Genomic DNA, 21,759 nt, shown 5'->3' with positions numbered 1-21,759 from the left:
AGGCAAAGGGAACTTTAGTTGTTCTATCAAGAGACACTACAGCATATCCCAGTGGGATTGTCATTCACTGTTGGCTGGAATGAAAACAATTGTATTTTTTACACTCTCTGTACTCAGGGCCTGGGGCATGTAGGGTATCTATCTATCATCCAAAGGTCAAGTTAGTGAAATCAGAATGAAGCCATGATCAAGCCAATTTGGTGCAGTGTCCTCCTTTGAAATGACGACTCGGGTAATCTTACTTGGGATTTTACTCATTTGAATTTGTTACTCTTAAGAATCATTATTCCATACAGTATGCTATTCATTAAAAAGATTCAGTGATGCTAGATAATCATTCGTTTGAGTCTGTCTCAGTGGATACAGCTTTGTCAGCAGCTTTATTTCCTGTAATGCCTACATGAGTAAGAATTTAACACATTCCAACATACATGCAAACTTCATACTTGTTAGGGAATCAAGATTTAATTTTCAAGAGGAATTTTTAAGATCGTAGTTCTTTAGATTTTCAACAGAACTTCTCTTATCACTGATGATAACAACTTTTGGCCCTGAACTTGAGGTATTAAATAATGAGAACTGACTTATATTACATACTTTTCAGAGAAGCAAAAAAGATGGATTCATTTTTGAACACTTTATTCAACCCAAAGATGTGGAAGCTCTAATTTTGGAGGGAGTGCTAAATTAAAGAAATCAAGAACCTGAGAGACTCTTACTGGTGTGTAATTATTCATGGTATCAAAGTGATCATGTGTTTAACCAAAGCCCTTTGTTAGTCAAGTTATTTCTACAATATACTTCATAACCAACTACAGTACTGCCAAAAGATAAAACTTTAAAGAACTATAAATTCACTACCTTAAGCAGTTAGATTACAAGAAAATATGTTATACAGAATAAGAATACAGTAAACCACTTATGAACTGTATCACAGACAACAGATCCCGAAACTGTAATAAAAAAGCAATTAGGGTGAAATGAACCCGAATCTAGCTGAGGTTCATAATTGAACATCAATGTGAGATGACTGTTTTTTGTACTGCAGGTAATAAATGGAGCCAAAATTTTAATATTGCCATCTGTTCTTCTTAACTGCATTACTATCAAGTCTGATGTTCTACAAAACTTCTCATTCAATTATTATCAAATGAAATATTACAAAACACAAATGTATAACCCATCCTATTCAGGAGTTATATCAATCTAGCTAAGGCCACCTATTCTTCACTACTTTTATTTTTATCTTTTTCTGCAATGGCTGATGGGATGAAAACAAGGCTAATGCCCAAAGAAATAATTTCCTGAATAGGAACACTTAGGAACAACATTATCTGAATTCTTAATATTAGCATATTTATTGTACGTAAACTTGTTTTCAAATTGGCAATAAAAACGAGACTAAGAAATTCACACAGCTGTAGGGTAGTCTTAAAAAAGACAAATGTTAATTCATACAGCTGTAGGGTAATCTTAAGAAAGACAATGTTAATAAAATTTGACTGCTAGGATGGAAGAAACCAAAAGAAAGTGGCATAAAGTAAAAGTTAAAAAGCAGTACAACTGGGAGTCGATGGAATGTTGAATAAAGCACATGGCAAATGTATACTCCTGCAACCCAGGCTGTACTTGATAATGGAAAATGTGAAGCTAGAGATGTGAGAACAAGTTTACTCCTGAGGCAGATTCAGAGCTATCGGTATATACTGCAATAATAAGTCTTTGGTTCTTATGTATTCTAGTGTAGGCTGTTCTTGATACAGTGTCATACAATATTTGCTGTGCTTCATATGAATAATTCAAAAGTGTATAAAGCATTATTACAGAATAAAATAATGATGATGACCAACACCTCTAAACATTTTACATTAGCACTTTTCCTTATGATATCAGATTTTCAGTTAAATAAATCAATCAACAAATGAAAATGGGAAGGTACGATAGTTTAATAAGTGCTCCTCTTTCCTAAAAAATATTGTTTACAGTAAGTAAACAATTTCCTATCATTCACAAGATGCTATGATTTATAGAGACATCAAAATAATGACCATATCTGTAATCAGTATTATCATTTAAAATGCTGCAATTTAATAACTAAAACATAAATTTACTATTAATAAAGACAAATCCTTTGGGCCAGCCCTGCAAGAACTAAATGAATTAGCTCAGTAGTTTGGTTTGACTACTTAATAATGATAATTACTCCAACAAGAGATGCAGACAAAGATAAGGAGGTAATCTAGAATCACACATACTCTTAGGCCTTCAAGAGAGAATTAGGTCCTTCCAAATCAGTGAGAGGATTTTCATACTAAAGGTAATTTGGATAATCTTATGCAAATAATACTGCAGCTTTTACATTGGAAAATCAATTTCCTGTAGTCCTACAAATTGTGGGTGATCATTTTCTTCAGTAAAAAAAATTTCTACTTAGGGCTATAGTATGTGAAATATGCCTTTACATTAAATAAAAGTGCAATGCAAAAACATCAATACCAGATGTACAAAGGAAAGCACACCATTGTAAGTAAAAAAAAAAAAAAAAAAAAAAAAAGGAAAAAGCATGAATCCCCCACAACAATTGTTATAGCTTACATTATAATAAAAAAAAATCTTGTCATGACCAATGAGGTCATCAAATTCTTGAAGAATATGGTAAACATTTGGATAAATTTATTACATTGTTACTGATCATTAGATAGCTGCAACTCTTGCCTATGGCCAAATTGTAAAAAGAAAAAAATTACTTGGAGGGAAGGATGTTTAGGCATATGGTGTGGTTAATTTTTTGTGGTGTGCCTGATTTTTTCTAACAAAGCATTCAATACTTTCCTTCTGTAGAAAACAATACTATTGTAGCTAACAAATGCTCATTAATATTAATATTTGGTAGATGAAACAAGTCTCAAACTCAGATCCATATATACAGATCTCATTCAGTGAAATGTAATGCTAATGTGTGAATACAATGCATAATTACCAACTTACTTGTAATACTGCACATTCAGTATTCTTGAAACATTAAATGATAAAGGTCCAGAGGAACTGAAAAATAATCAGAAATATTAACACTATACCTCAATCAAAATTAACTCTGTAAAACCATTGCATACAACATGATAAAATTTAAAGATAGTATACTCTACTGTATGCAGAAGCAAAAGCCACAAAAAACAGTTTCATACAGTTATTAACTGAGAGAGATTCAAAAATCAAATGTTCAAATGTGGGTAAAATTGGGGAACCCTACTTGGTGAAAATATTCAAATGTATTTCTTATGAGTATATGGCTAGGCTTGAAATAATAAAGCTATATTTAGAATAACTGTCACAAACACTAATGTGGCTTCTAAACTGTCTTTCAGAGCATACTGATTACTAAAATTCCATTTGTTTGAGGATCAGCACTACTTGAGATGTACTGGCCTCAAAATCTTTAGTTACAAAATACATGTACAGTATATTAATTTATCAAGATTGAACAAACACGGTGAAAAAATGCCTACACACACTTTAGCAGATCAAACTCCAAGATGAGCATTGCAGGATAAGAAAGATACACAGAGGAAGCACCAAACACTTTGCATATTAGCTGCACAAGACCCTTATTAGCTTTAAGAACACGCCCCATTAACTGCCTGAAATATCTACAGTTGAATATTGCTCAACTTCTTGATTCACCTTATACGTTTCATGATTCGAAAATTCTCATGAAAAATTAATATAGCCATTCTTATTCTCTTTATTCTATGGTGCTGTTAGGTTGTCTTTTTCTTATAATGGCCTGCTGGAGAGAATATATGCAGTGATTTTTGACGCCATCAAAAGTTGGAACATATTCAATATTTGGTGCTTTAACATGCATACCGTCAGTTCATATTACCAATGGCTGCAGTATAACTGTAATTTTCTACTGAGAATCATAATCAAAGCAAAAATAGGAAATGTTAATGTTAATACCTTACTAATTCAGAAAATGAGGTCAATTCAAGAATAATTTGGACATAAGCAGGTTACAAAATAAATATTTGAATTTTTCATGCAATGAACACTAGATCAAAAACAAAAATTTTTCAAGAGTTCATCTCAAAAGATTTGACATTTAAAGCTTTTGGTTAAAAATGAGCTCCTTACACATAATATTATAGACTGTCACAGATCAATGAGCTTCATGTAGAGAACTTCAAAGAGTGCCTGCTGCTATACTGCATCCATTAGTAACTGCATTTCATGTGTAGGTATAGGTGTTTTCCACAGCTCTACCTGTTGAACCTCCTGAATTACTTTGTTCATACTGCAGTCGTTCAAGAGCTGATGTGGTCATGCGTACTGATCCTCCATGTGTGGCAACCTAAAATAGTAAAGAAAAATCAAAGTTTGTAAATTCTGTTTTTCTCAATAAAAAGCTTGCCTTACAGTACAAAATGCATTTGGAATTCTAGTGTTAGGAAAATACAGTACCTCCATATTTTCTCGCTTCCCAGTCGGTTGAAAAGTTTTGCTCTGGAAAGTAGTTTTATTATTATTATTATTATGACTATGTTGTTTGGTAGTTACTGCTATAAGTGTAATAACTCCTCATCTTGGTCTCCTCCACTTTTTCTCTGGCAGATTAATGACATGTGATTATCCTCTCTTGTTCCAGTATTCTTATTTTTACCCTGACCTAATTTTCAGGGTGAAAAGTAAATTTAAAGTTTAAATTTAAACAAATTCTTCTTTCATATCTCAGAAACTGTGTTCAAGGGATTTAGGTACTATTTTTTTGTTACCCTGACCTATTTTTCAAGGTCACAAGCAATTTTGAATGTCAACATCCAATTTCCCTCTTATGTTGATAAAACTTCATCAGTAAGTACTATACACTGAGGGACAAAGAGTACTTTAACCTAGATACTTTGTATTACTTTATTTTCAAGGTTACATGTCAAATTGAAGGTAAGAAATTAATTTTCCTTTGAAATTAAATAAAGCTGGTACCAGTACCTTGAAGACTGCAAATCACGTTGATCCAGGCTCTCTTGTAAAGGTCACAGCTGAATTTAAATGCTGACAATTTACTTCAATCTGATTCTGATGAAACTTGATAGGTAGGTATTGTGAGGGTGGGCGATTATTTACGAAGAATATTCTTTACTGTGATGTCTAGGTCACGGGTCCATTTAAAGGGCACGTAATTTTTCTCTGAATTTTAAGGAACTTATTAAGCATCCCCAATGGCTTGTCTCTGGTCCACTTCTTTAATCACAAGTCAATTTAAAACTCCTGAAATTTTTTTCCTCTGATTTAGATGAAAATATAGCAGATTTTTATATTAATTTCTATCTTTTCTAACATACCAATCTGAAACTCTTTACATAGGATTTGGCTTGCGAATGTGAGCTGGAAAGGCCATTTAACTTTCAGACAAGGTCATTAACTACTGGTGGTAGGGGGAAAGCCCCGCCCACTCATCAGACTGCACTCCACTTTGCCTTTTGGCCCAGGTATTAGAACGACGGGTAGCTGAGGTGGGCCGTAAATGCACAGACCTTCAGGTTTGTATGTTAGGAAAATACAAATTACTTTAAAAATTTGCTATATGTTCCAACACAAATACAAACCTTCGTATTTTCACAAGAGACTTACCCATTGGAGGGTGGAATCTGAGTAAATCTCTGAACCGACTGCTTTGGTTCTACCCACCCAGGAATACCTTCCTTGTCTGGAAGAACTGAGGAAGGAATCCCACACCTCTAATTTGTTGGACTATGGGATGTTGCAACTGCTAGACTTTTGGGCCCAAGTAATAAGTTGTCATTACTATGAATAAGGCTTGGAGAAATCAAAGACTGTCGGAGACAATAAAAACTTACTAATAAAACCAAGAGGTTTGCTTCATTGTCTATCCCTCTCTTCCCTGTCTAGAAAGAGGGGAGACATGTATCCAATACATCTACAACAAGATGAAGGACAGGACTGATTGGTTGATTTGTGGCTATTAAAACTGGCTTAACAACATTAGGTTATTGATGGCATAATAAAATTAAATAGGAAATTAGAATGATAAAGCAATAAATTTAAAAGGCACTCACGTAAGAAACATCTAAAAATATATATATTTATTATTATTATTCACCAGATGAAATCTATTCATAAGGAACAAGCCCACAGGGGCCACTGACTTGAAATTCAAGCTTCCAAAGAATATGGTGTTCATTATGAAGAATTAAGAGGAAGTAGAGTGAAATATAGAAAGAAGAGATCCCACTTATCAAAAAAGAAAAAAATTAATAGATAAAAAAAAGTATTAAAATGCAAGAAGAATAGTGTTAGGGTAGTATGCATTGCATTTTCACTTGAACTTCATATTAAAATGCAAGAAGAATAGTATTAAGGTAGTAATGCATTGCATTTTTGCTTCAACTTCTCAAGTTCCCATTGCACAACATCCTCTGGGGGGCTGTTCCACAGTCCAATGGTGTCAGGAATAAAGGACCTCTGGAATAAGTTCGACAGCGAGGCACATTCACTGCATACTGGTGCTGCTATTCAGCGAGTCTGGTTGCTCTTGGCAGATAAGGGGGATCAGGGATCAATTGTGAATGTGAAAGATCTCTGTTGGAATACAACTTATGAAAAAGTGACAAACAAGAGACCATCCATTGATGGTCCAAGTCATAACTGCTACTATTAGGAAAAAAAAACCTACCACCACCAACCACTCTATCTAAAAGAGATAATCTTTGGCAGAAGCAGACATCCACACTGGAGAACAGCATTCCAGTAAAGGAAGTACGAATGACCTAAAACAGGTTGCACTGATTTTACCACTTAAAAATATATGAGGCCTTACAAACAATACCTAACTTTTGTGCAGCATTTGCTGAAACTTTCATTAGATGTTTCTCAAAAGTCAGATGTGAGTCAAAAGTTATACATAGAATAGCTAAAACTTCAGACTCATTCAGCAAAGTTCCATCCACCTGAAGGGGGTGGATGGGGTGGGAAATCTTTATGAGAACTACTAACCAATAGTGCTTTCGTTATACTGGTGTTGAGCCTCATATCCCACTGACTACACCATTCCCTAATCAGGTCCATGCCCCAACTGAGGCTGAGGGCAGCTTCATTTCTCATAAGTGGAGACTACTACACCCACAAGTGCTGCATCATAGGCATACTGAACAATCTTGTTTTCCAGGACAACAGCCATATCACTTGTATACACTAAAAATAACAGTGGACCAAGAACACTGCTCTGTGGGACTCCAGACACAACAGGTCTTGGTTCACTAAAGATCCCATCCACAGAAACTTGCTGCTGCCTACTTGTAAGGAAATCTTGCAGTGATCCTAAAATATATCCATCCACTCCAAGATCCTGAAGTTTATAAATAAGTGCCTTGTGATTTACTACACTGAAAGCAGCACTAAAATCTATTTGAATTACTCTGCACTCAAAACCCTTACCAAGGTTCCCTTGCAAATGGCATGTCAATTCTGAAAGAGCATCGCAGGTACCTAACTGCTTCCTCTATACATATTGACTAACAGCTAACAATCCTTTAGAATTCACATACTTATATAGTGGGTTAAAAATAAGTTTTTCAGCAACTTTGGAGAGCACAGGGAGAATAGAGATTGGCCTGTAGTTATTGCACTATGCAGATAGCGCTCTTTGGAACAGGCACTGTACTACTATGCTTGCGCTCATCCACAAAGATATTACATTGACATAAAAATCTATAGAATCTAGTAATCTTGAGAGACAACACAGTAGAAACTTAAAAAAAAAAAAAAAAAAAGCACAAACCATCAGGATCTTCTCTACCCCGGCCAACAATGGGAAAAGAAGGCTGAGTCAGGTCAACCCATGTGACCCAGGTAGCGTTAGGATTTTGTTTTCAGACACGAGTCGAGAGCAGCCGAAGCTATGAAAGACCAGGTTCATATACATGAACAAACACAAACTTCTTCACTTTTTTATTTACATTTTGTGCTACTGTATTCTTGTTCATATTTTTACTGTATTTTCTCATTTTTTATTCTCTCAAACCAAAAGATAAATGCTATCGTGCGCATGGGCTACAAGAGAGAGAGAGAGAGAGAGAGAGAGAGAGAGAGAGAGAGAGAGAGAGAGAGAGAGAGAGAGAGAGAGAGAGAGAGAGAGAGAGAGAGAGAACAATCACCGAGGTATGTTTACATTGAAGTCTAAGTACAGTAATACATACACTCCTTCACTTCTTTATTTATACAGTACTTCATGCTACAGTATTCTTGTTTATATTCTTACTGTATTTCCTCATTACTTATTTTTTCAAACCAAAAGATAAATGCAATCATGTGCATAGGCTATGAGAGAGAGAGAGAGGTATGTTTACATAGGAGTCTAAGTACAGTAACACACACACACATACATCCTTTACTTTTTTATTTAGATTTTATGCTACAGTATTCTCATTTATATTTTCACTGTATATTCTAATTTTTTATTCTTTCAAACCAAAAGATAAATGCAATCATGTGCATAGGGTACATATATATGCACAAACTCATTCCATGCCGTCAGTGAACCTGTTACAGCCTGTTTGATTTTGTCTTGCCTATGTATGATATTTGCATTTTAAATATTTTTACGGTGATTTGAGATGAAATACCAAGTGATAAAATATTCTCTTGTGGATAGAGAGAGAGAGAGAGAGAGAGAGAGAGAGAGAGAGAGAGAGAGAGAGAGAGAGAGAGAGAGAGAGAGAACTGAGTTATGTTTGCATCAGTAAACAAACAAAACAGGAAACAGCTGTTTTGCAATTTTGAGGGATTTTACTTTAACATAAAGTGTTAGTTTCCTTTGTGTACACATTTTACATTAACGTGCAAAAATAAAAACAATTCCATTAAACCTTAATGGACGGGAATCCTCATATGAATATTAATATTACGCGCCATTCAGTTTGGGTGAAGTTAGTGAGGAAAATGTTCATAGTACTTCAATGGGCCATAAATGACTTATGGCAACTATTGATCTCAGCTTGGGAGAGACATCGATCAATATGCTTTGAGATTTCAGAGGGGAATGTACTGCCCTCTGCCGCTCCAGGACGTCTTTTTATTTATTTGCTCATACATATACCCAGCTTCCTGTTGATTTCAGTTCTTATATTTTATGAATAGTATGTCAGCTATCATTGTAATTTTGCAAAGTAATATTAAAAAACATGTATACCTCACAAAAACTTACTACATTTCCCCATCTCAGTAAGTCTCATAAATATTTATCAATAAATATACTCAGAATTTGTTAATGATTTTAGTTCTTATCTGTTATGATATTGTGAGCTGTAATTATAATTTTACAAAATAAAACTAAATAAATTATTAGAAAAAACATGCATAACTTGGTAAAATAAGATATTTTTATGTGTGTCTTGTAAAAGAGGCCCCACACAGATTTGTAAATACAGTAAATCCAATGTATTCGCGGACTCACGTATTCATGGATTTCTCTGTGGAACATATCTACCCATTATTTGCGGAAAATTCACCCATTCGCAGTGTTTTTCACTGAGAAATATTAACTAATTACTGTATTTTCATATAATTTTCATGACTAAATGCACTTTTTGTGATAAAACTATTAAAATACTCACGTATAGCATTTTTAGAGTTTTTTTGTTTTAAACTATCAAAATAGGCAGTTCTAAGTGTTTTTAGATGGGTTTTAAGTATTTATGGGATGGGGGGGTACGGTACGCATCCCCTGCGAATACAGGGGGTTTACTGTAGTCACTTTCTTAGAATTTTTGTTCTTGCACAATGTGCATTTGCATATCTTCCTCTTTCCATTGATATGTTTTTTCCTAAATTGGCCAACCTTAAAGTTTGCCCGGTCTGGGGGTATGCTTGATATATATCTAGCCTGTCCCTTGAGGGTTAATACATCCATTTCTTTTAGCAACTAAAAACTAATTTTCCTAATTCTTTGTTTCTTTGTTAGTAGGCTCAATCAGCTGATTCTGAGAATATAAGCATTACAAATGGTGGGACTAACAGTTTTTTTTATATATATATTAGGATGATGATACATTCAATATAATAATACCATATAAATGGATTCTGTAACTAAAATAACAGTTTCATTACCATTACAGGCAGTTCCCGGTTATCGGCTGGGTTCCATTCCTGACACTGTGACGATAACCGAAAATTGCCGACAACCGAAAATCAGCGATAATAGCACCGATCCTCACTTATTGGCGCCGATAACCAGGGATTCGCGCTGCCGATAACCGAGGATCAGCGCCGATAACCAGGAATTAGTGTCGAAAATCTGGTTATCGTCATCACTACACAAGCACCTTAAAACTGGGAACTGCCTGTACCTTTATCTTAAATACAGCTGTAATAGCCTATTTGACTTTTGCAAATGGATACTATGAGTTTAACACCTGGGCTAGCCTAGGGCCATGGTTCACACAAACATTTTAATCTTGTGTATATAGTAATACAATATGGTAACAACTGACAAGGATGTTGCTGCATAATAATACTTTAATGGTCAAAAAACAAGGTAGGCTGTGGGTAAACACAGGCAGATTACCCGCCTACTGAACTGTCGTTTACTGGAGAGAGAAAAAGGAGTTGCATTTTTTTTTTAAACTGTATTTATGTAGTACATTTTGCTCTCATTTTATGCAGTATACTGTTTTACAAACATGGAGAACAAAAGCAGATAATTGCCTTTTGCATAAAGTTCTCAGTTTAAAGTTTGATGTTTGGTGTTTATAAGCATACTGGGTGTTTACATTAGTTTATCACCTGGGCTAGCCTAGGGCTATAGTTCACACACACACATTTTAATCTTGTGTATATAATAATACAATATGGTAACAACTGATAAGGAAGCTGCTATATAAAAATACATTAATGGTCATAAAACCATGGTAGGCTATGGGTAAAGACAGGTAGGCTACTGCCTACTGAACTGTCATTTACTGGAGAGAGAAAAGGAGTTGCATTTTTTCAAACTGTATTTATGCAGTATATTTTGTTACAAAATGGGAAAAAATGTAGATTATAGCCTTTTGCATAAATTTTCAATATAAAGTTTGATGTTTGTTGTTTATAAGCATACTGAGTGTTTACAGTTATGTGGTATTGACGAGGTTAGGTGAGGATGAGTGCGGAGTTGTCCTATATTTTTAAACTCACCATTATCCGGATTTTGCCATTATCTGACAGACCCTTGGCCCTAATAACAGGATTTCTGTGTGTGTATGTTTATATATATATATATTGATCAAGCACCTGGTTATTACACAAATAATGATACCAAAAAGTTACCTCACAGCAACCAGATACTTGAAACCTCACAACGAAGAGTATGACTAAATCACTAAAGGTACAATGATCCCATAAACTTACTTATCACTTGAGAAAATCAATGTAACTTTATCAAGTTATGGATGAAGCAACAATTATTAAGTTATACCCAGACTAGTGGAAAATGGGTATCACTTCAACAAACACTGTAGCTGTCTCTCTGGTTCTATTTTACCTAGATAAGTCTCAGGTGAAGAAACAGATAAATCACTTACCTTGTACACATTCATTAATGTCTCTAATTACTGGTGGTCAAAATGAAATGCTGTGTTTTAAAAAACTTTAAACAAACAGGTTTATTTCTAAGTTCAAAAGTTATATGTAAAGTTCACAATCTCAAAAGATTTACTATTAATTGACAACAGTGTAAGATTTAAGTATTTCTTAATCAAGTTTAATTCACAAAACTCTTAATTTATTAAGAAAGCAATTTGGTTAGGTAAAAATCAAACTATTAACTACCACTCAAGTGCCAAATATATACCTGATTAACTAACAATAATAGTCACCAAAATATTACTGACTGGAATCCACATAAACATTCTCCAAAATCTCAATAACAGGTAGGCAGTAACAAAATGTTAGGAATTCACCAGCAAAACACAGTAATTATAAAATTATAGTAATATGACAGCACAGACATATAAGGATGCAATATGCAAAAATGGAAATATACCAACCACCAAAAATGTGCCTAAAGATTATATCAATCTATCACAAGAACATTTCTCTTTTAAAAAAGAAAAAGTTAAACTCACGTCTTTCTAAGACTTTCTTATAGGCAACACTGTCAAGGCACTAAGACTTATTCAAAATAATAATTCTCTTTTACCTAGAATATCACTTCAACTCTTAATATTACAAAACTCAGTAATCACCACATTACCTTTTGTAATTATTACACCACTATACACCTTCACAGTACTTGCACAAAACAATATTCCTGATCACCTTCTACAAAATTAACACACTCCTGGGGTGAGTTTTAACAGTTTTTTACAAATAATAACCCTTCAATATCCCTTATATATATAATGGGATTATTGAGGGAGAGAGAGAGAGAGAGAGAGAGATGCTTATCTCAGGGACCCCTATGGCTGACTGAGTGTCTTTGGAACAGCACTGCACTTTTAACTCCAAGCTCTTCCAGAATACTCAAGAATACAAATAGGGAATTCACAGAACACCTTATTCCTTATTCTATAGAATACACAAAGAATTCTAAGAGTCAGAAGGGAATAGGCCAGAGCTCTTATCAATATGATGGACATTTCCTGTTCAGGGTTAAGCAGAAAAAGGTATTTTAGACCAAATTCTTGGGAGACTTACACAGCTGAGCTAACAAAAGGAAGCTCTTTTAAACCCAAAATTGGCTGGCTGACAGCATGTCAACTCCACTTACCTCTCTAACTCATTCTCTCTTTCTCAGATTACGAAAAAGAATAACCACAGACACAGTTAATATATAATGGGATAGGCATACAGAACAAATGTATAATAGACAATTCGCCGATTGGGTGACAGCTCATCACGATAAGTTAAGAGGGGTTCTTTTTGCCTTAGCGAGTTACTAGGCACCTGTGTAAATATAGAAGCGATAAGCTCTTACTTTCTCTCTTCGCAAACAGGATGTGGTGACCTGATAAGAATCTCAAAATATCTCTCTCTGTTCTACAAGCTAAGAATACGCTAGGAATTCGTCGTTCATAATACAACTCCAAATATTAAACAGAGGGAAAAAACATACCAAGACATTGTAAGATTACACGATATACAATTTATCTGTAAGAAAAAGATATTTTAAAATCATATCTTCACAATGAATGACAAATCTGCAAGCAAAACATCAAAATTTTCACAGAGACATATAAACACTTATAAAATGGTTATATATATTATAACACCTTATAATAATATACATATATATGTATATATATACATATATAAGAATATATATATATATATATATATATATATATATATATATATATATATATATATATATATATATATATATTATATATATATATTGGACAGGTATATATATATTATATATATATATATATTATATATATATATATGGTTGGACTGAGTCGATATGTTCCCGGCTAGCACTTTGCTGGGCCTGCGTTCGATTCTCTGGCCAGTGAAGAATTAGAGGGATTTATTTCTGGTGATAGAAATTCATTTCTCGGTATAATGTGGTTCGGATTCCACAATAAGCTGTAGGTCCCATTGCTAGGTAAGCAATTGGTTCTTAGCCACGTAAAATAAGTCTAATCATTCTGGCCAGCCCTAGGAGAGCTGTTAACCCAAAATGCCGAGCCTCTATTTACAAAAACGTCTCCCGTGTGCCCATTGGCGTTAGGGGAGCTAGCGCCAAGCGGAAAAAGTTTTTCAAAAATCACAGCACGCTTAGTTTTTAAGATTAAGAGTTCATTTTTGGCTCCTTTTTTGTCATTACCTGAAGTTTAGTATGCAACCATCAGAAATGAAAAAAATATCATTATCATATAAATATTGAAATATATGACAGCGTAAAAAAAATTTTCATATATAATTTTATACAAATCGTGCTGTGAGCAAAACGGTTAGAGCTAACGGGTTATTTTTTTTTCTTTGCATTGTACACTAAATTGCGATGATTTTGGTATATAACAAATTATAAAACGATCAAAGCAACACAGAGAAAATATTATCACAAAATGATGCATGAATTAAATAACGTGCGGACGTAAAAAATGTTTTTTCAAAAATTCACCATAAATCGAAATATTGTGCTAGAGACTTCCGTTTGTTGAAAAATGAAGCTAATTGATTGAATATTACTAGACTGTAAGTGTTTTAGCTTACAATTGCAGTTTTCGACCATTTCGGTCGAGTTAAAGTTGACCGAAAGTCAAATTTTTTTCTATTTATCGTGATTTATATGAATATATTTCAAAACTGATAAAAGCTACAACCATGAGTTATTTTCTGTTGTATTGTACATGAAATTGCGCACATTTTTATACATAAAACGTTATGTAACGACTAATATAAAACGGTGCAAATATTACAACAACGTGAAGAAAGAATTTCTGAGATGTTCGGCAGAGTTACCGGGCGGATGTAAGGAAAATTTTTTCAAAAATTCACCATAAATCGAAATATTGTGCTAGAGACTTCCAATTTATTGCAAAATGAAGGTAAATGATTGAATATTACTAGAATGTAAGAGTTTTAGCTTACAATTGCGTTTTTTTACCATTTCGGTTGAGTTAAATTTGACCGAAGGTTGAAATTTTGGCAGTTATCGTGATTTATGTGAAAATATTTCAAAACTGATAAAAGCTACAACCATGAGCTATTTGCTGTTGTATTCTACATGAAATTGCGCACATTTTCATATATAAAAGTTTATGTAACGACTAATGTAAAACGATGCAAACATTACGACAACATGACGAAAGAATTTCTGAGATGTTCGGCCGAGTTACGCGGCGCAGAGCGTAAGGAAAAAGTTTTTTCAGAAATTCACATAAATCGAAATATTGTGCTAGAGGCTTCCCGTTTGTTGCAAAATGAAGGTACATGATTGAATATTACTAGAATGTAAGATTTTTAGCTTATAATTGCATTTTTACCATTTCGGTCGAGTTAAAGTTGACCAAAGGTTGAAATTTTGGCACTTATCGTGATTTATATGAAAATATTTCAAAACTGATAAAAGCTACAACCATGAGTTATTTTTGTTGTATTCTACATGAAATTGCGCACATTTCCATATATAAAACTTTATGTAACGACTAATATAAAACGGTGCAAACATTACGACAACGTGATGAAAAGAATTTCTGGCGCGGACGTAAGGAAAAGTTTTTTCAAAATTCACCATAAATCGAAATATTGTGCTAGAGACTTCCAATTTGTTGCAAAATGAAGGTAAATCATTGAATATTACTAGAATGTAAGAGTTTTAGCTTACAATTGCGTTTTTTTACCATTTCGGACGAGTCAAAAGTAGACCGAAGGTTGAAATTTTGGCAGTTATCGTGGTTTATATGAAAATATTTCCAAACTGATAAAAGCTACAACCATGGGTTGTATTTTGCTGTATTTTACATGAAATTGCGCACATTTTCATATATAAAACTTTATGTAACAGCTAATATAAAACAGTGCAAAAATTACGACAAAATAACGAAAGAATTTCTGAAATTTTCGGGCGAGTTACCGCGCGGGCATAAGGAAAAAGTTTTTTTCAAAAATTCACCATAAATCGAAATATTGTGCTACAGACTTCCAATTTGTTGCAAAATGAAGGTACATGATTGAATATTACTAGAATGTAAGAGTTTTAGCTTACAATTGTGTTTTTCGACCATTTCGGTCGAGTCAAAGTTGACCGAAGGTTGAAATTTTTTGTAGTCGACGTACGGTATGTCCACTTGACACCCAACAGACAATTTTAGTCGACGTATGATATGTCCAGTAGGCGTGTAAGGGTTAATCAGCTCAGTGGTCTGGTTAAACTAAGGTATACTTATATATATATATATATATATATATATATATATATATATATATATATATATATATATATATATATAATTTTATTATATAGTTTATAGTAGTTGCTGTTTCCTCCTCAATGAGTTACCTTCCATGGAGCTCTGGTAGACCATGGAAGGTAACTCCTGAGGACTCAACAGACTCAAAAATAGGTTTTTCAGTGACTGTACATTATATAAAAATATATATATATATTTTTATATATATATATATATATATATATATATAAATACCTATATATATATATATATATATATATATATATATATATATATATATATATATATATATATATATATATATATATATATATATATATATATATATATATATATATATATATATATATATGTATATGTATATATATATATATTCAACGGATGGGACCTCTTTTCCTCACAACCTCACCCATTTTTACATTTGCATCGTAATTGAGATAGAAATAAAAATTAATTTCACTCATTAACCCTTAAACACCGACTGGACATATCGTACGTCGACTAAAATTGTTTGTTGGGTGGCGAGTGGACGTACCGTACGTCTACTACAAAAAATTTCAACCTTCGGTCAACTTTGACTCGACCGAAATGGTCTAAAAACGCAATTGTAAGCTAAAACTCTTACATTCTAGTAATATTCAATCATTTACCTTCATTTTGCAACCAATTGGAAGTCTCTAGCACAATATTTCGATTGATGGTGAATTTTTGAAAAAAAATTTTTCCTTATGCCCGCGCAGTAACTCGGCCGAAAATTTCAGAAATTCTTTCGTCATTTTGTCGTAATTTTTGCATCGTTTTATATTAGACGTTACATAATGTTTTATATATGAAAATGTGCGCAATTTCATGTAAAATACAACAGCAAATAGCTCATGGTTGTAGCTTTTATCAGTTTGGAAATATTTTCATATAAATCACGATAAGCGCCAAAATTTCAACTTTCTGTCACATTTGACTCAACCGAAATGGTCGAAAAACGCAACTGTAAGCTAAAACTCTTACATTCTAGTAGTATTCAATTATGTACCTTCATTTTACAACAAATTGGAAGTCTCTAGCACAATATTTTGATTTATGGTGAATTTTTGAAAAAACTTTTCCCTTATGTCCGCTGTGATGTAACTCGGCCGAACATCTCGGAAATTCTTTCGTTCTCACTTTGTCGTAATGTTTGCACCGTTTTATATTAGTCGTTACATAAAGTTTTATATATGGAAATGTGTGCAATTTCATGTAGAATACAACAGAAAATAACTCATGGTTGTAGCTTTTATCAGTTTTGAAATAGTTTCATACAAATCACAATAATTGCCAAAATTTCAGCCTTCGGTCAACTTTAACTCAACCGAAATGGTCGAAAAACGCAATTGTAAGCTAAACTCTTACATTCTAGTAATATTCAATCATTTACCTTCATTTTGCAACAAATTGGAAGTCTCTAGCACAATATTTCGATTTATGGTGAGTTTAAAAAAAAATAATAATTTTCCTTACGTCCGCGCGCAGTAACTCGGCCAAACATCTCAGAAATTCTTTTGTCACTTTGTCGTAATGTTTGCACCATTTTATATTAGTTGTTACATAAAGTTTTATATATGAAAATGTGTGCAATTTCATGTAGAATACAACAAAAAATAAACTCATGGTTGTAGCTTTTATCAGTTTTGAAATATTTTCATATAAATCATGATAAGTGCCAAAATTTCAACCTTCGGTCAACTTTAACTCAACCGAAATGGTTGAAAAACGCAATTGTAAGCTAAAACTCTTACATTCTAGTAATATTCAATCATTTACCTTCATTTTGCAACAAATTGGAAATCTTTAGCACAATATTTTGATTTATGGTGAATTTTTGAAAAAAACTTTTTCGTTACGTCTGCGAGGTAACTCGGCCGAACATCTCAGAAATTCTTTCGTCACTTTGTCATAATGTTTGCACCGTTTTATATTAGTCGTTACATAAGGTTTTACATATGAAAATGTGCACAATTTTATGTAGAATACAACAAAAAATAACTCCTGGTTGTAGCTTTTATCAGTTTTGAAATATTTTCATATAAATCACGATAAATAGAAAAAATTCTACCTTCAGTCAACTTTAACTCGACCGAAATGGTCGAAAACTGCAATTGTAAGCTAAAACACTTAAGTCTAGTAATATTAAATCAATTACCTTTACTTTGCAACAAATGGGAAGTCTCTAGCACAATATTTCGATTTATGGTGAATTTTTGAAAAAAAAAAAAACTTTTTTTACGTCCAAGATTACAATTCATGCATCATTTTGTGATAATATTTTCTCTGTGTTTCTTTGATCGTTTTACAATTTGTTATATACCAAAATCATCGCAATTTAGTGTACAATACAAATACACAGAAAAAAAAATAACTCGTTAGCTTTAACCGTTTTGCTCACAGCCAATTTGTATACAATTATATATGAAAATTTTTTTCGCGCTGTCATATATTTCAATATTTATATATGATAATGATATTTTTTTTAATTTGTGATGGTTGCATACTGAACTTCAGGCAATGACAAAAAAAGGAGCCAAAAATGAACTCTTAATCTTAAAAACTAAGCGTGCTGTGATTTTTGAGAAAAAAAACAAAAAAACAAAAAAAAACTTTTTTCCGCTTCGGCGCTAACTCCCGAACGCCGCCGGCATACAGACATACGCTTTTGTAAATAGAGGCTCGGCGTTTAAGGGTTAATTACTAGAAATGTGGGTTTTCACTCACCACTTCATAAACTCTCTTTCATTCCCCAAAATGGTTAAGCCTAACCCCTAACTCTGTTCAAAGTGATTGCCTTTTAGGCCTAATTCCAGATACCTTCCCGGCATCAAGCAAGGCAAGGGAAAAGCCAAAAAGAGAAAGTTGCCCCCCACCTCATTCTGAACCCTCCATGAGGGTTAACTGATGCCATGCGGTCATAGAAAACGTGACAAAGACTGACCTTTGCTCCACCTACCAGATGTAAACAGCGTAATCTCGAAGGTTATTTATAGACAATGCAACGAGAATCGGGAGAGAGAAAGCGCTGAACACCACCCAAGGACAGATGTCCTTAACTCGCCTGTCCTTTTGAATCTTCCACGTGTTTGACCCCAGGGCTCCAACCAGTAAACTTTTGTAGTGGCATTATAATTCCCTCCTTCATTGCCAGCCCCCAATCGAACAAGGACACCGTCATCTTGACAAAGGTAATGTACAGGAATGAAGTCTCTTACTCATGATCCCTGTTATTTCTCTGCCTGATTTTTCATTTATTTTCCATTGTGCAATCACCTACAGTAATTTGTGTTGGAGCATTCAGTGTTAACGTAATTATGCATTAGTGTTGAACTGAGTTATTTGGCACTATCTGTGCATTCCTCAGTTTCCCTTTGAGCATCTTATTATTATTGCAAGTAACCGTCTTGTATATATTTGCAGATACGCCTCGACTGTGGAATCTCTTGGCCGATCCATCTGCAGTTCCCCTTCCCACTGTGATGTTACGTGTTATAAAGACATTGTCAGAGTAGAATATTTATTCTGTGTAGGATTCATTATTTTAACAGACCCTGATTATTACCTGCCCAGTAATTCGTCATTCTTCTGATGTGTGTTTGTTATGTAAATATCATTACTTAAGAGAACCCTGGAGTTTATGTAATTTCCCTCACACGAAGAAGGCCCTAAGCCATAGATTTCCCTTGTTTGGCTACGAATTGTCCAAATATTCAGTCAGATGTGTAATAAATAAAAGGATCTCCCTACATTCATCCATTGCCGCCCAGAATCAAGAAAGTATCCCGGGCATTTTTGTAGCAATATATATATATATATATATATATATATATATATATATATATATATATATATATATATATATATATATATATATATATATATATATATATATATATATATATATATATATATATATATACACACACACACACACATATATATATATATATATATATATATATATATATATATATATATATATATATATATATATATATATATATATATATATATAAATATATATATATTACACCTGACTCAGACTTGTTACCATCTCTACAGTCATCCTCGAATGGATCGCCCAAGTGGTAGTGTGCCGTGCCATACGTGTGATTGTTCCTCGTCATTCTTCGCCAGAGACCCGCTTCCCCTAAGGAGCAGGAGTAGGTGGTCTAGGAGTATGTACTGATACAGGGGAAACAGGATCAATAGGAGGAGATACAGCAGGAATATCTACACCATTAGATTTAGGAGTCGTCTGACTAGCTAATTTCTTGCCGGCTTTAGTGGCTGCCTTCCTCCTGCAATCTCTCTCTAATTTATTTAAAAGAGAAATCAAGGTCTTCCATTTACGTTCATCCCAATCCCTACATTCGTCGCATGTCAAATCAATGGTACAAACTTGCCCTCTGCAATTAGTGCACGGGGTATGAGTCATAAATTATTTTTGCTGCAATACCGCAAACTAGAAGAGCTAGTGTCTCACATACTAACTAGGTAAAAGTCACAATCAGTAACAAAGTCAAATCAGAAAAAAATGCCAAAAGGCTACCATACAAAGAATACTTCACCGGGTGGGAAGAAACAACAATTGTCAAAACCAAGCTGCTTACGCAACATGGTGTGTGGATGATACAAGTGGCAGAAACAAATTGATCTACTGGCTTAGTTGTTCCTCTATCCTACCCCGAAAGCGGGTGGGGTCTTGTCACCTACACAAAACAAAAGAATTGCTACCATGAATTTCAAAATTTAAGCTGCCATTTGAGTAGAAACTCTTCAGTAAGTAATTACTGGGTAAGTTACTTATATAAAATGGTAATTCTCACAGCACTTTGTGTTTTTTGTGAATTTTATTATAAATGTATGTTGGCTATTACGATGAGTCTTTTTATTTTGTTTTATGTGTTCATATTTTTACAGCTGTAATGTATTATTTAGCTCATTCCAGGTTGGCCCCAGACTGAGCATAACAAGTGTATTCTCATTCTCTCTCTCTCTCTCTCTCTCTTTTAAGGGTAATGTAAGATGTATTTGAAATGCTATTTCTGTAAAGTGCTTTTGGATGATAGACCATATTGTATAATATTTCAAGTATTTGCTGATTATTTTGTTTATAAAATTGTTGTAGTATGATAATTTAAGGTACATTTTTGCTTGAACTATTAAATTCTGCAGTGAACTGTTAAAATAGGCAGTTATAAGCGTTTAAGTTTAAGGGGTACAGGGTATTTGGCAGTTATATGTATATATTATAAGTAATACATTTTTAGGTAAACTGCACATACCTCTCTTGTATCTGGGATGTTTGGAGGTCGACGTTCAGTCCCAACCTGTCCAGCTCCTTGGTTTCTTGCAGGATAATCAGCAGCAATGACAAATTCCGATAAAGTCACATCAGAAGTACCACCAGACTCCAAAGGGATGTGGTTATCACGAAAATACTCAAGTAAGTCGAATATTGTTGCAAATGACAAGTGTTGAACACGGCAAGCTCCATCTGGATTGATTGTCATCCTCAGATGCTGAAGAAGATATATAGCATTCTTGTTACTGAAAATTCTATAGCTATCTGAATCTTTCAAATTATATTAGTTACTATTCATTACAATGTACAGTACAATGTCACCTCAACTTATTGGGCAGTTCAGGTGCCTGCCCCTTCCAGCAACTAACAAAGTCTGTTAAGTAACAAAGACTGGCATACAACCTTAATGACAATGCGCATAGCTTACAGCACTGTGCAATTCCATATGAAGTACTTAATAGCCTACCCTAACCAGTATTTTGTAATTATTCAATTTAAAATATTGATTTACTT

The 21,759-nt window shown here is 33.7% G+C and overlaps 1 protein-coding gene across 1 annotated transcript in view; it reads right to left on the bottom strand.

Moving 5' to 3' along the window:
- Window positions 1-622: 622 nt before the first annotated feature.
- The window catches only part of Lnk (SH2B adapter-like protein Lnk), a 157,224-nt gene continuing 136,087 nt past the window's right edge, over window positions 623-21,759 (bottom strand). The window contains exons 7-9 of the mRNA XM_067094982.1: window positions 21,227-21,463; window positions 4,264-4,351; window positions 623-3,045 (exon numbers count right to left, since the gene is read on the bottom strand). Coding sequence (XP_066951083.1) covers window positions 3,005-3,045; window positions 4,264-4,351; window positions 21,227-21,463 — 366 coding nt within the window. The 3' untranslated portion in view covers window positions 623-3,004. The remainder of the gene's footprint in view (window positions 3,046-4,263; window positions 4,352-21,226; window positions 21,464-21,759) is intronic.

Source organism: Macrobrachium rosenbergii, chromosome 4 (assembly GCF_040412425.1).
Source record: "Macrobrachium rosenbergii isolate ZJJX-2024 chromosome 4, ASM4041242v1, whole genome shotgun sequence".
NCBI lineage: Eukaryota > Metazoa > Arthropoda > Malacostraca > Decapoda > Palaemonidae > Macrobrachium > Macrobrachium rosenbergii.
The sequence above is the reverse complement of the archived record's forward strand: the minus strand, read 5'-3'. Positions and strand labels throughout refer to the sequence as shown.